Source organism: Procambarus clarkii, chromosome 6 (assembly GCF_040958095.1).
Source record: "Procambarus clarkii isolate CNS0578487 chromosome 6, FALCON_Pclarkii_2.0, whole genome shotgun sequence".
Taxonomy (NCBI): domain Eukaryota; kingdom Metazoa; phylum Arthropoda; class Malacostraca; order Decapoda; family Cambaridae; genus Procambarus; species Procambarus clarkii.
The window spans coordinates 29,754,689-29,771,249 of NC_091155.1; the positions used below are offsets into that span (position 1 = coordinate 29,754,689).

The following is a 16,561-nucleotide window of genomic DNA, read 5'->3' on the forward strand; positions in this document are numbered from 1 at the left end:
GGGGAACCTCCTAAATAAGTCATAGTTGAATCAAGTGGTTGGCGCCCCAGACCGCTAAATATATGTTTCGTGTGCGGTGAGGGTGGGCAGGATGGTGGGTGAGGGTGGGCAGGATTTGTAAGGTAAGAACGGGTAGGATGGGCCAGGTGATGGTTGGTAGCATGAGTGAGGTGAGGCAGGACATCTGCTGTGTCTCACCACGCATTTATGTACCTTTCCCTCCTTCCCTGAACCTTTCCCTCCTTCCCTGAACCCTTCCCTCCCTCCCTAAACCCTTCCCTCCCTCCCTAAACCCTTCCCTCCCTCCCTGATCCCTCCCCTTTCTCGCTCGAACCCTTCCCTCCCTCCCTGGTCCCTCCCCTTTCTCGCTCGAACCCTTCCCTCCCTCCCTGAACCATGGTATGGTGACGTGCTGTGACAGAGCTCATCGTGTACTGCTCAGGTCAGCGGGTCTCAGCACAAACTACTGAGCGCGCCGCTACCCTCCAGTTAGTTATGATCCGTGTCCCCCCCCCCCTTCCCTCTCTGTGTATACTCAGAGGTAATCACCTACATGTGCTTGTAGGGTCGAACGCCTGCTCTTAATCCCCGCCTTTCGACCATCAGTAGTTCAGTCCAATGACTCTTCTCATATTTCCATCTAAAAATTTACCCTGTTATATGACAATACAGTGACGTGTTACTGTGCCACACCCTGGACCAGAGGGACGTGTGACTGTGCCACACCCTGGACCAGAGGGACGTGTGACTGTGCCACACCCTGGACCAGAGGGACGTGTGACTGTGCCACACCCTGGACCAGAGGGACGTGTGACTGTGCCACACCCTGGACCAGAGGGACGTGTGACTGTGCCACACCCTGGACCAGAGGGACGTGTGACTGTGCCACACCCTGGACCAGAAGGACGTGTGACTGTGCCACACCCTGGACCAGAGGGACGTGTGACTGTGCCACACCCTGGACCAGAGGGACGTGTGACTGTGCCACACCCTGGACCAGAGGGACGTGTGACTGTGCCACACCCTGGACCAGAGGGACGTGTGACTGTGCCACACCCTGGACCAGAGGGACGTGTGACTGTGCCACACCCTGGACCAGAGGGACGTGTGACTGTGCCACACCCTGGACCAGAGGGACGTGTGACTGTGCCACACCCTGGACCAGAGGGACGTGTGACTGTGCCACACCCTGGAGCAGAGGGACGTGTGACTGTGCCACACCCTGGAGCAGAGGGACGTGTGACTGTGCCACACCCTGGAGCAGAGGGACGTGTCACTGTGCCACACCCTGGAGCAGAGGGACGTGTCACTGTGCCACACCGTGGACCAGAGGGACGTGTGACTGTGCCACACCCTGGACCAGAGGGACGTGTCACTGTGCCACACCCTGGAGCAGAGGGACGTGTCACTGTGCCACACCCTGGAGCAGAGGGACGTGTCACTGTGCCACACCCTGGAGCAGAGGGACGTGTCACTGTGCCACACCGTGGACCAGAGGGACGTGTGACTGTGCCACACCCTGGACCAGAGGGACGTGTGACTGTGCCACACCCTGGAGCAGAGGGACGTGTCACTGTGCCACACCGTGGACCAGAGGGACGTGTGACTGTGCCACACCCTGGACCAGAGGGACGTGTCACTGTGCCACACCCTGGACCAGAGGGACGTGTGACTGTGCCACACCCTGGACCAGAGGGACGTGTGACTGTGCCACACCCTGGACCAGAGGGACGTGTGACTGTGCCACACCCTGGAGCAGAGGGACGTGTCACTGTGCCACACCCTGGACCAGAGGGACGTGTGACTGTGCCACACCCTGGACCAGAGGGACGTGTGACTGTGCCACACCCTGGACCAGAGGGACGTGTGACTGTGCCACACCCTGGACCAGAGGGACGTGTGACTGTGCCACACCCTGGACCAGAGGGACGTGTGACTGTGCCACACCCTGGACCAGAGGGACGTGTCACTGTGCCACACCCTGGACCAGAGGGACGTGTGACTGTGCCACACCCTGGACCAGAGGGACGTGTCACTGTGCCACACCCTGGACCAGAGGGACGTGTGACTGTGCCACACCCTGGACCAGAGGGACGTGTCACTGTGCCACACCCTGGACCAGAGGGACGTGTGACTGTGCCACACCCTGGAGCAGAGGGACGTGTGACTGTGCCACACCCTGGACCAGAGGGACGTGTTACTGTGCCACACCCTGGACCAGAGGGACGTGTCACTGTGCCACACCCTGGACCAGAGGGACGTGTGACTGTGCCACACCGTGGACCAGAGGGACGTGTTACTGTGCCACACCCTGGACCAGAGGGACGTGTGACTGTGCCACACCCTGGAGCAGAGGGACGTGTTACTGTGCCACACCCTGGACACAGTACGGGAGTGTAACAAAGTGTTGAGAGCCGTGTTCACATGCAGTGTTCCCAGGAGTGTCAGCACACTGACACCAGCACCACTCCTGCTGAGTTGGTGTCATTTCTGCTGAGAGGGAGGAATGGTGCAACCCGTTCTCGCAAATTCGTAAAGTCAATATTGACTTATTAACTACGTGCATAGGTGATATACTAAACATAATAGATACCCTTAAAAAGATTCATAGAAAACACCGACCTTACCTAACCTTGTTAGTATCTTAAGATAAGCAACTTATTGCTTCGTAATTACAATTATTACTTAACCTATACCTATTATAGGTTAGGTAATAATCGTAATTACGAAGCAATAAGATTCTTATCTTAACATACTAAGTAGGTTAGGTAAGGTCGGTGTTTTCTATGAATCTTTTTAAGGGTATCTATTATGTTAAGTATGTCACCTATGCACATATTTAATAAGTCAATATTCACTTATTAAATTTGCGAGAACGGGTTGAATGGTGAGGACGTGCAAACTGCTATTGCTGCTGTTGCAACAGTTGCTGCTGCTGCTGCTGCTGCTGCTGCTGCTGCTGCTACATCCACTGTCGAGCCATAGTAACGTTTTCATGTAGGCCTATTTATAAAGTATAAAAACGTTTTCAGGTTTTCATATACTTCTAAAGTACAATAATCTTTCAGATTACTATTTTTGTTATTTCCTTGATTGTTTTATTTCATAAGAACTAATGCTGTATCAGAGTGGAAGGTTCTTGGTAATGTGGAGCTTTGTGGAGTCTCATAGTACACGTTATTCTTAATGTAATGTAACCTGATGTAACGTCATTTAACGCAATCTAACATACCCTAATGTAAAATAACCTAATCTTACCTAACTTAACCTAACAATACGTAGCCAAATGCAACATTAACCTAACACAGCTTAACCTAAGAGTGTTACCAGATGTAACCAAGCACAACGGAACTAACATAAACCTAACATCCCGTAACCCAATATAACCAAAACTTAACCCAGCGTAACATCGTGCAACGCGCTCTTAACTTGCTGCACACACTAGAAGGTGAAGGGACGACGATGTTTCGGTCCGTCCTGGACCAGTCTCAAGTCGACTGAGACAATCGACTTGAGAATGGTCCAGGACGGACCGAAACGTCGTCGTCCCTTCACTTACTAGTGCGTGGTCTGGTCAACATACTTTAGCCACGTCAGTGTGACTCATCGCCTCCAACTTGCTGCAGTTGTCTTACACTTGACAACGACAACAACCTGTAGCACATCTCAGCTAACTGGTCAATCCCAACCGTTCCCTCTGGAGTTCGCTTCGCTTGTGGAGTTGATAACAAACTATTTGACCAAGATGGCGGCCCAGGTAGGTGCTGGGGTGTCACGGTCAGCGTTCTGTAACTCGTATTGGTCTTAGTTTACAGATTGTTGGGTTGTCTTCAGTTTACCTACAGGTAGCTGGCTTGTTTACAGTTTACCTGGCACGCTACCTGAGGCAGTGAGGCTCCACGCTGCACGACACGCGCCACTAAGCTCATGATAACAACCATTACTGGATAATTACAGCCGTGGGTAATTACGAGGATCAACCAGGTAATCCCTATGCTGTGGCGCCTCTAATACACACACACACACACACACATACACACACACACACACACACACACACACACACACACACACACACACACACACACAGGTGCAAGGAGATAGGTGGTGTCAACAGATATTGTGCACCTGTTTGTGGTCATCAGAGGGCCCTGGGCCATCATACTACTCCACCTGTTGTACCATCTATCACACTATGCGTCGCCCTATCTATCGCACCAGGCAGGTGGTAGGCGTCACCAAGAGGGAACAAAATGGCTGAGTATTGATTGGGCGAGGACTCAGCTGGCCAACCAGATGGTCCGCCTCTCAGCTGGTCCGCCTCCCAGCTGCTCCACCTCCTAGCTAGTCCACCTCCTAGCTGGTCCACCTCCCAGCTGTTCCACCTCCCAGCTACTCTACCTCCCAGCTGGTCCACCTCCCAGCTGCTCCACCTCCTAGCTAGTCCACCTTCTAGCTAGTCCACCTCCCAGCTGTTCCACCTCCCAGCTGCTCTACCTCCCAGCTGGTCCACCTCCCAGCTGGTCCACCTTTTAGCTGCTCCACCTCTCAGGTGGTCTCCCTCCGAGCTGATCCCCTGAGAGTCCCCCTTGCCTTCCCCACACCTCCACCCTCCCCTCCGTACTCCTCCCCCCAGACAAAAGCTCCTTCAGAGAATTATTCACAACGTACATGAGACCCAGGCTTAAAAATGCAGCCCTCAATAGAACCCAAGCCTGAACAAAAATAATATTAATTATACTGCAAACATATTAAACATTGTTGGTTTCCGGACTGAGGGAACTGGACCTGCACACCCTGGAGGAGAAGAGGAAGAAGGAGACATGATAGCGACATATAATGGAGCCTGGATCAAAAGTAGTGTCAGAGACGAGTCACAGCGAAGGACCATCTTCGGTGTATAAGTTGTAGGTAGAGGGGAAAGGACTTGATGAAGAAGGGATTGGAACTAAATACATTATTGTCAATGTAAATATGAGGAAAATAATAGAAGAGAGTCATTGCATTCATCAACTAATTGCTTGAGAAGTGGAGCATAGTAACTGACGCTGGACCCCCAGCAAGTACAGCGTAGTAATGAGTAGCATAAAATTGATGTAGACAGATGCAGACGGATTTACAAATGAAGGGATTGAGTTATAGGAAAGAGCGCCAGAAGAACAACCTCACAGTATTGCGATAACGGAAACAAAACTGACAAGTGTTATAGGAAATGCAGTGTTCCCACGGGGATATCAGGCAATCATGGGAGGTAGAACGAACAGGGGGGGGGAGGGGGGGAGGCGGTGCAGCCTTGTTGTTGCAGCTGCAGTGGAGCTTTGTAGAAATGATCAGAGAAATCTGATCATTTATAGACCATGATGGTTTGTCGATAATATATACGTGTGTGTGTGTGTGTGTGTGTGTGTGTGTGTGTGTGTGTGTGTGTGTGTGTGTGTGTGTGTGTGTGTGTGTGTGGGTCTGTGTGTGTGTGTGTGTGTGTGTGTGTGTGTGTGGTGTGTATTCACCGAGTTGTATTCACCTAGTTGTGCTTACGGGGATTGAGCTCTGGCTCTTTCGGCCCGCCTCTCAACTGTGGAGCACGTAGCCTACACGGACACAGCAGACACCACGGTCACGGAACAGTGAAGCCCACACACAAGCAACATGAAGGAAGGGTTCCAAAAGCGCATGTTTTTCCCGTGGGTCCGTCCGTGATTAATATTCAGTATTACGCCGACCTTGCTTCCTGCCCCAAGACTATAATAGGTATTTCAGTGTGTTTGTTAGTCCTCTCACACTCCAGTGTACACTCCTGTGTCGCGCTCACTCACCCACCTCCCTCCCCCCACCACCTCACCCACAACCTACACACCCCCTACCACCCACCTCACCCACAACCTACACACCCCCTACCACCCACCTCACCCACAACCTACACACCCCCTACCACCCACCTCACCCACAACCTACACACCCCCTACCACCCACCTCACCCACAACCTACACACCCCCTACCACCCACCTCACCCACAACCTACACACCCCCTACCACCCACCTCACCCACAACCTACACACCCCCTACCACCCACCTCACCCACAACCTACACACCCCCTACCACCCACCTCACCCACAACCTACACACCCCCTACCACCCACCTCACCCACAACCTACACACCCCCTACCACCCACCTCACCCACAACCTACACACCCCCTACCACCCACCTCACCCACAACCTACACACCCCCTACCACCCACCTCCCCCACAACCTACACACACCCCCACCTCCTATACACAGCCTCCTGTGCCCCCACACACAAGCGTCTCCCCACCCCACGGCCGCCGGAGACCCAAGGTATCCCGGAACAAAGAAGGGAGAGGCACAGTCTCCACCCTACATTCCCGCCTCACTTCCTCTCCTGCACTGTCAGCGTGCACCCTTCTTTTCCTGCTGCCTCGCCTCGTATATGACTGGGCATCAATAGATACAAAATAAATATTAAAGTTAGCGTTTATAACCTTCCCTTGATGACCTAACCACACATATCAGAGAGTGAAGTAACGATGACGTTCCGGTCCGTCCTGGACCATTGTCAAGTCCTGGACCGCGCTACAAGCACCGGAGAGACTCCCAGACACTTCCACGCCACAAGGTGGGCCATCAAGGAACAAGCAGCAGTGTTCCGTCACAGGACACGGCAGGAACCAACATGTGTTGATACTCACCTGAGGCCTTGCTCTTGCTGGGCGGGGGGAGGGGTGGGGGGTGGGCCTGCCTCTGTCTGCCTTGCGCTGCCCCCATGTCTACACACCTACACCTACACCCACACCACCTACACCCACACCTACACCCACACCTAAACCCACACCTACACCCACACCACCTACACCCACACCTACACCCACACCTAAACCTACACCTAAACCCACACCTACACCCACACCACCTACACCTAAACCCACACCTACACCCACACCACCTACACCCACACCACACCACACCGCTGTTCGTGTGCACCAGCGTGGCCGTGTGCACTAGCGTGGCCGTCCAGCGTGGCCGTGTGCACCAGCGTGGCCGTGAACGTGTGGGTGCATGCAGTGGAGGACTACGGCGGCTTTTCCCCCACTGAGGACAAAGAAAACTGCTGGTCAGCGAACCTCAGCAAGTTAAGTCTTGTGCCAGGGTGTCCGAGTCCCTGAGGCCGCGGACGTGCACCAGGCATACACACACACCATACGTGTACACGCACGTGCCGTGCACACACACACCAGGCGTGCGCACGTACCACCTGCGTACACGCACCAGGCGTACAGCGCTCGTAGTGAGCTCCTGGCCACTTTCTGGCAAAAGGGTCACAGAGGGCGGCACTTCCTGCCCCTGCAACTCACCGTCAGACTGTGTCAGGTTGATGATCTCTCCCAAGAGCCAGCAGCGGCACTTACCTACACCAGGGTACATCACCCCCTTCCCAAACTACTATCCCTCCATCCCACCCAAGGCGGGGGATGAAAGACCAAGCCAGGCTTCGACTTGAGGGGAGGTATACAATGCCTTAAGCCAGGCTGGTGGTGTTCTGGTCGCTCCTTCTGTTGTACTGTGATGTGTGGATTTGTACTCACGGGATATGTGAGCCCCTTGAGGGACCTGAAGTAGATTAGGGATAGAAACAGGCCAAGCTACTCTATCCTTTTGAGATAAATGTTATTGTCTCAATTAACGTACTTGAACTTGCCTACAGTGATGGTTCCACTCACCCCACCACTGGTACCGCCGGGAGTACAGTGGTCGTCACAACCACAAACACCACTTACCTCATAACAAAGGCCAAAATCCATTCCATGCACCCGCCAAACCCCCCGGTTATGAATGAAAAGCGGTTTACACGAGACTCACAACTGATTTCGTTCGAACACTTCCGGAACAAGTGCTTCACTGACGAGTTTTGTTCGAACCACAACGCTATAAATGCTTCACCCACGTACTACAAATACAAATAATCGCCAACCGAACCTAAACACCTAACCTAACCTAACCTATGCCTATATATGCACAATATGCTAATATATTATAATACTAATTTATATTTGAGAAAATTCTTGTTTTGAATGAACAGCAAGTTAAAATTTATGAATGCGTCTGTGGGGGCGACCGCTGGATGTAATGGACTTGAGTCGAGGACGGGTTGCACCCACGTACTACAAATACAAATAATTGCCAACAGAACCTAAATACCTAACCTAACCTATGCCTATATATGCACAATATTCTAGTATATTATAATATTAATTTATATTAGAGAAAATTCCTGTTTTGAATGAACAGCATGTTAAAATTTATGAATGTGTCTGTGGGGTCGACCGCTGGATGTAATGGACCTGAGTCGAGGACGGGTTGGGTTGGGACGGGTTGTGGTATGACAACGGGTTGGTATCCACAGTTGACACCTTAATTGTAAGTTTTTTGTTTTGTTTTTGCAGGGATATTCCTGCGCGGGCCCTAAGCCTCTGGCTGGCCCACTAATTAATTGTAAGTGGCTCGCTGCCATATTAAACTGTGTAACCAGGATGGGTATTGAGTGTACTCGTACTCACAGGATAGGTATGGGGTGAACACTAGCTCAAGGGATTGGTATTAGATCCACTACCACTCATAGGATAAGTATGGGGTGCATAATAACTGAATCAAACTCCCGCGGTTTCAACTAGCTACCAGCATATAATTATAATCCATTAATTACGCTTAGTATTTCCTCTCAACAACTGTAATCAAGCAATTAGTTAATGCCCTTCCGTCATAACGTCATCCGCATTTCCCGTAAAAATAGGACAAACAGGTCGGAGTGGGGAAATGAGGGGCCAAGACCCCCACCTCCGGGGGTCACTCCGCGCGTGCGCCGCACGTGGCAAGTCATGCCACCTCTCGCCACCCACAATATTTAAAAACAATAATGTAAAGCTTTTCTAACATTGCTATGTTCCCTCACCTTCTAACTCAAATGTTTGGTAAGTATTTAATTTGTATGGTATATGTTTTGAGTGTTTTAAGGCGGGGGAAGAGAGGAAGGGGCCCCGGGCCACGTGCTGGCGGTTACCAGCTTGACACGGAGCTCGACCCCAACTGGCACACCCGCGGAACCCCAACGCCCGGATCACAACACACCCACACGGAGGGCTAAGAATATCCTGCCTCTGGGGTTGGTGGTGTTGTAGGGGGCCAGGAGGGGTTGAATGTGGTGTGGGACGCGCCAACTGGGTTAGTGTTAATGGTGGTTATGGTAGGGGGAATTTGTTGGATATTATTTATAAACTGACTGGAAGTGGACTAAGGGTACATAAGCACACAGTCGGCTCAGGAACTGAACCCCCAAATCAGTTTAGCTAACCTGGTCATTATATCATTGATGAGCTGGTTACAGAGTTGTTAATATATACATCAACAATGTATTCACAGTTTATGAAACAAACATCACCGTGACCACCTTCCCCAAGAGGCTTATAGTCACACAATGGGTTCAAGTGCTGAACCCGTGTTATTTTAACGCTAAGCAATATACATTTGTGGTGAGCTAGTTGCATAGTATTTAATTATATAATTATTAATGTGCTTACCATGCATCCCACACCCAGCCAGTGGGCGGGGGAGGGACATCCACACTCACCACCACATACTACCTAAATGTAGATTTATCTCTATATTTGGTTTAAGTTGTTAGATTGCATCGCATAACGACGCAGGGCGTTCTAATAGTTTTGCTCCATAGTTCAGATTTGGTCAGATCAGCGACACTTACAACAGTCTAAGCCGAGCAGTTGCAACATCTGTAGGAGTCTGCTGATTTTATTGGATATCCTTCTTGCTATGATATCCTTCTTGGTATGATATGAGAGATGAAAGAGTTGGTGTAGCTATCACTTTGTCAGATCTACAAAGTTTTTGTTGGAATTCTTAGAGTATTTGTTGGATACTAAATGGTGTAGATGTTGATGGCGGTTAGGTCAAGTTATTGATGTTAGACAATAGATGCACATTCGAGTTGTATACATAACCTGACGGCAAGCATGTTATTGTTCAGGTTACACCATGTTAGCTTGTGTCCAGCCAGCGTAGCGTCTCATGTCTCAGTATAGTGAGAGAGAGAGAGAGAGAGAGAGAGAGAGAGAGAGAGAGAGAGAGAGAGAGAGAGAGAGAGAGAGAGAGAGAGAGAGAGAGAGAGAGAGTGAGAGAGAGAGAGAGAGAGGAAGTGACCATGACAAGTGGCCGTATATCGTAATAATAAACTATGTTAAGTAAGGCTACTTAACGGAGACACTGCCTGTCGTGTTCATCTTAGTTGTAAATATATTTGAAGAAGTGGTGTTGACACCTTCCCTGTGTTGTTCCGCACTTCTGTCAGCTACACCGTCCTCCCCCGCCGTGCTCTCTGTCCTCGTTACCTGTCTTAACACTTCCTTATAAACAAGATACTATTTCAATTACTGTCCAATTTATTTAAGGCTAGACATATTTATACTATAAGACAGAACATCTGTTTGTCTCTCTGTGCGTCCACAGTTGAAGGTCAGATGTTTGGGGCTAGCCTCACCCAAATTTGCAGGGGAAAAATGTCTGGGGTGTGGGACGGACATAGGCTGGTCAGGGCAGGCCTAAGTTAAATGCTTTAAGAAATATTACCATTTATAGAGACCCTCCCCCAGTCCATTTTCATGGCGTCAAGTGTGAAATATGTCGTATGATTTTCGTGTAGTTGTTGCTGAAAAGAAAAAGGAAGATGAAACTCAAAAGACAAAAAAAAAGCATCTAAGATTTGTTGTTTCTTCTAAGATACAGTTGTTTCAGTACTTCTTGAGGAGGCGGGGGGAAGGGGAGGACGAGAGGTGGGACAGAGGGAAGGGAAGGGAACTATCAGGGAGAAAGTATTTAACCATTGTGACTATATAGCACTGGGAAAGGGTCAGGATAAGCATTTGGGATGGGACGGGAATGGTGCCCAACCACTTGGGCGGTCGGAGATTGAACCCCGACCTGCATGACGCGAGACCGTCGCTCTACCGTCCAGCCCAAGTGGTTGGGCACCTTTGGTTGGAAAGATTGTGAAAAGAGGGGGGGGGGGTTGAATCGTGTACCCATTCTCTATAAATGGAAATGTTTGTCTGATCTAGGTTGGAGGGGAGGGTAGGTAGAGTGGTTGGGAGGAGGGGAAATGGGGGAGATAAAGGGGGAGAGGGAAGTATGGGGAGAGGGAAACGAAAAGGAATGGAATGCGAGGTTTGGGGGGGGGGAGGGGAGACGATCCCGGACACCGCCGGGTACTAAGCCAGTCAACTAATATTACTTGAAGAGTACGATGACTTCACGAGGCATAAGTGGACCATTAATTGAAACTATGAGAGTGAAAGTGAGATGAGTGTGGTGGGGCGAGCCTCCCCCGCCTGACCAGCTGGGGCGAGCCACCCCCGCCTGACCAGCTGGGGCGAGCCTCCCCCGCCTGACCAGCTGGGGCAGCCTCGTCTCGACATGCCATCTGTGTAAACACCTCCACATGTATCAATATTTGCACTGGGCAAATGATTTAACAATATATTGCCGCTAATTCCATGTTGTATTTGTTTTTGGTTATTCATTATCATTTACTCTTCATTTGTCTAGGCTAATTTTATTTGTAATTTTTGACCGGTATTGCATATGTTTTCCAGTTATAATTTAATGAAATTCCGTCTATCTCTACTTAGTAGTCTTAATGATCTTTTTTACGTTTCTAAACATTTTATAGTTTATGATGTCACAAGATAAGAGTGGAGGAGAACAACTCGATTGTGTGGAAAGCGTACAGTATAGTGTGGCCGGGAGTTAAGTTTAAAGTTTGGGAGTTATGATCCCTGCATGTACTTGAGGGCTTGTCATTGGTATCCCCATGTAACACAAAATTATTAAAACAAAAAATCCTCTCGTCACTTCAAGCTTGACTGCGAGAAGTAACACATATATGTAAACCAAGCCGGTGGAGGATAGGGTAAGGCAATGGTGTTTCTGTAGCCTGATGCAATGGTAAACTTGGGGGCTACTTTGCGATGATTAATTATATTAATTTATGATTGATTATATTTTCATGGCTTGTGGAAAGGTGGACCTCCGTCAGCATCTTCGAGTCGTGTCCGTGCTTGATGCTACCTGCATGGACTATGTATGTGAGTGTGTGTGAACAGCCTTCACTCTCAACATCCTACGGTTGTCCTGCACAGTGCACGTTTGGACTGGTTGAGGCAGGCCAGGCAGTCACATGCTTCGTGAGGCCTTGAACCCACCATTGTTGTGTGGTGAAGCACAACAAGGGGCAGCAGAGTGTAACTAAGATGGAGGTGGGGCCGGGAGCCAAGAATACCTCCCTCCACCCCCAATAAAGGATGACAACGCTACTGACCTCTTCCAATAATAGATGGCAGCATTATCGTTGCTATAGTAATCAATGTCTGAGGATTCCATCTGTTTATTCTAAAAATATAGAATATGTAGTTACTACAATTTGAACCAAGCAGCAAAACTCATTATACGAGTCCATAAACAAAGTTACATTTTCATTATTAAATCACATCAACGTATCACAAGCAGAAAACGCCTTTATCATTTAATTTAATGTTACGTGTCCGTAGGCTAGAGGAGTTAGACATGTCTAGTGCTGGTGCCTGCGGGGCCGAGGCTCCTGGTACTGCCACGGAAAAAATATATATATATATATATATATATATATATATATATATATATATATATATCCTAGTTAGGACTGTAAATATATGGCCACGTCTGTGGTAGAAAATTAATAAAGTACTGCGACGATCTTTTGTCACTTATCATTACTGATGTTATTCAGCATGCAAAAACAATTGTGTATGTATTACATATGGGTATGAGTCTATTCAAGAAAAAAAATAGTTATCATCATTCATAAGGCTTGTGGGCGGGCTGAGCTAGAACAGGACTCATGATACCCCTTGAAGATTACATTGTTCCCGACAATCTTTACCGTTTTTGGAGAGTGTATCGCATAATTTAATTAGTTACTGATTATAACTTTGGTGTTAGATAACTTTCACTACTCCAAATACAACCAATTCTGTAGTGTAAATATTTGCAAATTACGAGGTAGTTTAATGCTTCGTACATACACGAGACGATCCAGGAGGTAAACAAAGGACCCAAGTGCTGGCACGTGCGGGAGGTGCGTGAGCGAGGCGGGGGACACGCTCGCTGGTGTTTGAGTACCCGCTAGTGGGCACGCGGCCAAGGCTCGCTCCGGTGAAGCGCACTGTTCACTGCCCAACAGAGGGGCGTTAAGTTCGTTCATACATATCCTGGGAAGCGAGGTATTAAGGGCAGCACTAGGCAACCCACGGGCACCTTCCGCTGTAGATAGTATGTGGGAGTTAGCAGCTGAGACCGCGTCTCAAACCCCGCCACATCTCTCGGAAGTATACGCTCTCTCCTTCACATTGTTGTATGTATATTCATGACTATTTATACATTATATTTACAATGAAAACATCACAGCATTTATAGTTAATATAGTTTTACGTGAAACATCGTTATATCATCTTGTAGCACATGCATATGAATATTTGGGACAATTTAGAATGGTCCACAAGAGACGAACAGAGGCGCCAGTAGCAGAGGTCGCAGTCGGGGTGAGGGGTTGAGAGGAGCGCAGGTGTGCACGTGGCAGGAGGACAATACGTGGTGGGTGTTTATACCAGTACAACGCTGTCACCGCCCTCGCACACTACCTCCTCTCACCCACCACTCTCAGCCCAATAGGCAACAAGGAACTCACTTCATGCCAGAGTGAAGAATGCAGAAAAAAGGTAAATTGACGTAGCAATTTTGGACCTGAATATGTCTATGTACATTGAAACTTCAGCTTGATAAATGAGGAGATTCAGTAATGAATTTGATGTATTGTGGTGCGGCAGGAAGGGTGTAGCGGTGGTAGGTGTTGTGACCTAGTACTCACCTAGTTGTGCTTGCGGGGGTTGAACTCTGGCTCTTTGGTCTCGCCTCTCAACCGTCAATCAATTGGTGTACAGATTCTTGGGCCTACTGGGCTCTATCAAATCTACACTTGAAACTGTGTATGGAGTCAGCCTCCACCACATCACTGCTTAATGCATTCCATCTGTTAACTACTCTGACACTGAAAAAATTCTTTTTAAAGTGCAGTGTGTTGGTGATGGTTCATTTCGTGTATCTGCTGGGGCTGAGGTGGTGCCCTTCATGTCTGCTGTAATGTGACGCGTCACCTAATGCTTTCCCATAGTCGGGGACAGTAAGCCTGTTAAGCTTAACAAGGTGCTCCCAGACCACCTTCTGACCTTCCGCCTCCAGGATACAACCCACAACAGTTGCCTAACTCCCGAGTACCTATTTACTACTAGGTGAACAGACACATCGGGTGAAAGGAAACGTTGCCCAAACGCTTCTGCCTTGCCGCTGAATAGTACCAGGGATCTCTCGGTTATGACCGGACTTCTTGAGGTTATCTTGAGAGGATTTCGGGGCTATAGTGTCCCGCGGCCCGGTCCTCGACCAGGCCTCCACCCCCAGGAAGCAGTCCGTGACAGCTGACTAACACCCAGGTACCTATTTACTGCTAGGTAACAGGGGCATAGGGTGAAAGAAACTCTGCCCACTGTTTCTCGCCGGCGCCCGGGATCGAACCCGGGACCACAGGATCACAGTCCAGCGTGCTGTCCGCTCGGCCGACCGACTGTGCTTACCACTGTTCCTTCTCCAGTGTGGCGAGGTCAGGTTTCCTCTCTTGTGTTTCTCACACTCACTCTCCCTCCCGCGCACTTTTGTGCAGAGTATCTTGACTTTTTATGGTTTTATTTTTGTTCCTTTTCATTTGGCGGTTCCAAGCCGGGGCTGCATACACACGAGCGAGTCTCACGAAGGTTGCATATATGTTTGTAAATCACGAAAATTAACACGTGATGAAAAATGTGACAGTGTCAGACCATGGAGGAAGAATTGAAACAGGAATTTCCTTAAGTACTTTCGTATTTAATAATTCATCTTCAGAAGGATGAGTTACAAGTTACAAGTTGTATATATAATTATGTGTGTGTGTGTGTTGTATATATGTAATACTCGGAAGGCTCTTTTTATCGAATTTCGTGAAGGCTATCCAGACGTGTATTAGTCAGGCATGTGCTGCCGGGTCTTTACTGCTGTTGTATGGCTCCGGCACTGTGGGTGTTGTTATGTATGATCCCGTGTATTTATCCTGTATGATGCAGGAATGTATCTCCCCTTCAGTCTGCTTTGCCTTAAGTGTCTTGTGACTCATAACTTTGTAATAGTCTGAGTTACACCTTAATGGCTATTTTTCAGATCACCTCTGAATTGGTTTCTTGTTCATTGTTCAGTGTATAACAGTACCTCACTGTTCTGATTGTTCTTATTAGTTGAACAACTTCAGCAAATACTGATGTAGTGGAACCAATTTGATCTATCATCCTGCTGCTATTTTTAGTTTGTTATCCAAGGTGAGGTCTTGTCCGGGCCAGAGGCCTTCATTACTTGTAGCGCCTCTAGTTGTTTCATTATGTCTTCCAGGATCACTTCTAAGTGAGTCGTGTGGGAGTCTGGCCTCTTAGGGCTCTTCCATCTACGGTCAGGTCTGGTTGCCGCTTGAAAACTTCCTGTAAACTTTCACTGAGTACTTCACATACTTCCTTATCATTCTCTGCATGTTACCCCCTGTGTTTTGTGAAGGCATTTAGTGTTCGTATTATGCAAGATTAGGTTTAGCCTTATCGGCTGCTCTCCCCTCTTTTCCCTTGTTTTATCTTTGACAGGATGTGTCAGAAAGTTTTTTTTTGCATTTCTACCAGAAAATTTTGCATTTTCATTATAACTATGTCTTCTTCCCCCTCTCAGGTACATTGTTTTCCGTGCTTTCAGACCATGATTGAAGTCTCCCGTTATAAGCAGGATTACTCTGTGCCACTCTTCACACTCTCTGTTGTTCTTTGGGGGATGTTGATCACCACCACTTTCTCTCTTATCATTTACACACTTCACACTATACGGGCAGGTTACCCCATCAGTAATGTTCTCTCCTAAAGTCTGGCAAACAATGCCGTGTCTTCGCCGCCCGTGTGCTTCCTTCCTCTCTTCATTACATGATTTTTGTTGTAGAATATTGTATAAATGATCATTCCAGTTATTGAAGTTTCTACTATTGATATTACAATTGAGTTTGTTTCTTAATAATGGGGCGAGGCGGGCCGCTGCTGTCTGCTACGGTGCTGAGACTGCCGTCATATTAACGCCTGTCAGTGGCAGACAGGGAGGACGGTATCGGTGATAGGTGAGGGCTGGCTGCAGCCAAGTTTAGACGGGGATGCTCTAAAGTGCAGCTAACCTTAAACAAATGGGAAATGGCTTGTCTGGGGTCCCGGCCGACAATGTATCCTAGTTAATTAAGCCCGCAGGCCGTCAGCCCAGCCACTCGCCCTGGCAAATGAGTTAACTAGAGAGTCGTGATGAAGAGCGAAGTGAGTCATGGGGGCAGGATGCCGG

The 16,561-nt window shown here is 48.8% G+C and overlaps 1 protein-coding gene across 5 annotated transcripts in view; it reads left to right on the forward strand.

Moving 5' to 3' along the window:
- LOC123753977 (transient receptor potential channel pyrexia) overlaps positions 1-16,561 on the forward strand; it is an 80,294-nt gene that overhangs the window by 40,392 nt on the left and 23,341 nt on the right. The window contains exon 1 of one of the 5 annotated variants that reach the window (XM_045736029.2): positions 13,681-13,839. The exons of the other annotated variants lie outside the window; for them this stretch is intronic. Within the exon in view, the coding sequence (XP_045591985.2) occupies positions 13,827-13,839 (13 nt within the window). The 5' untranslated portion in view covers positions 13,681-13,826. Of the gene's footprint in view, positions 1-13,680; positions 13,840-16,561 lie in introns of those variants that run through there. 5 annotated transcript variants of the gene reach the window in all.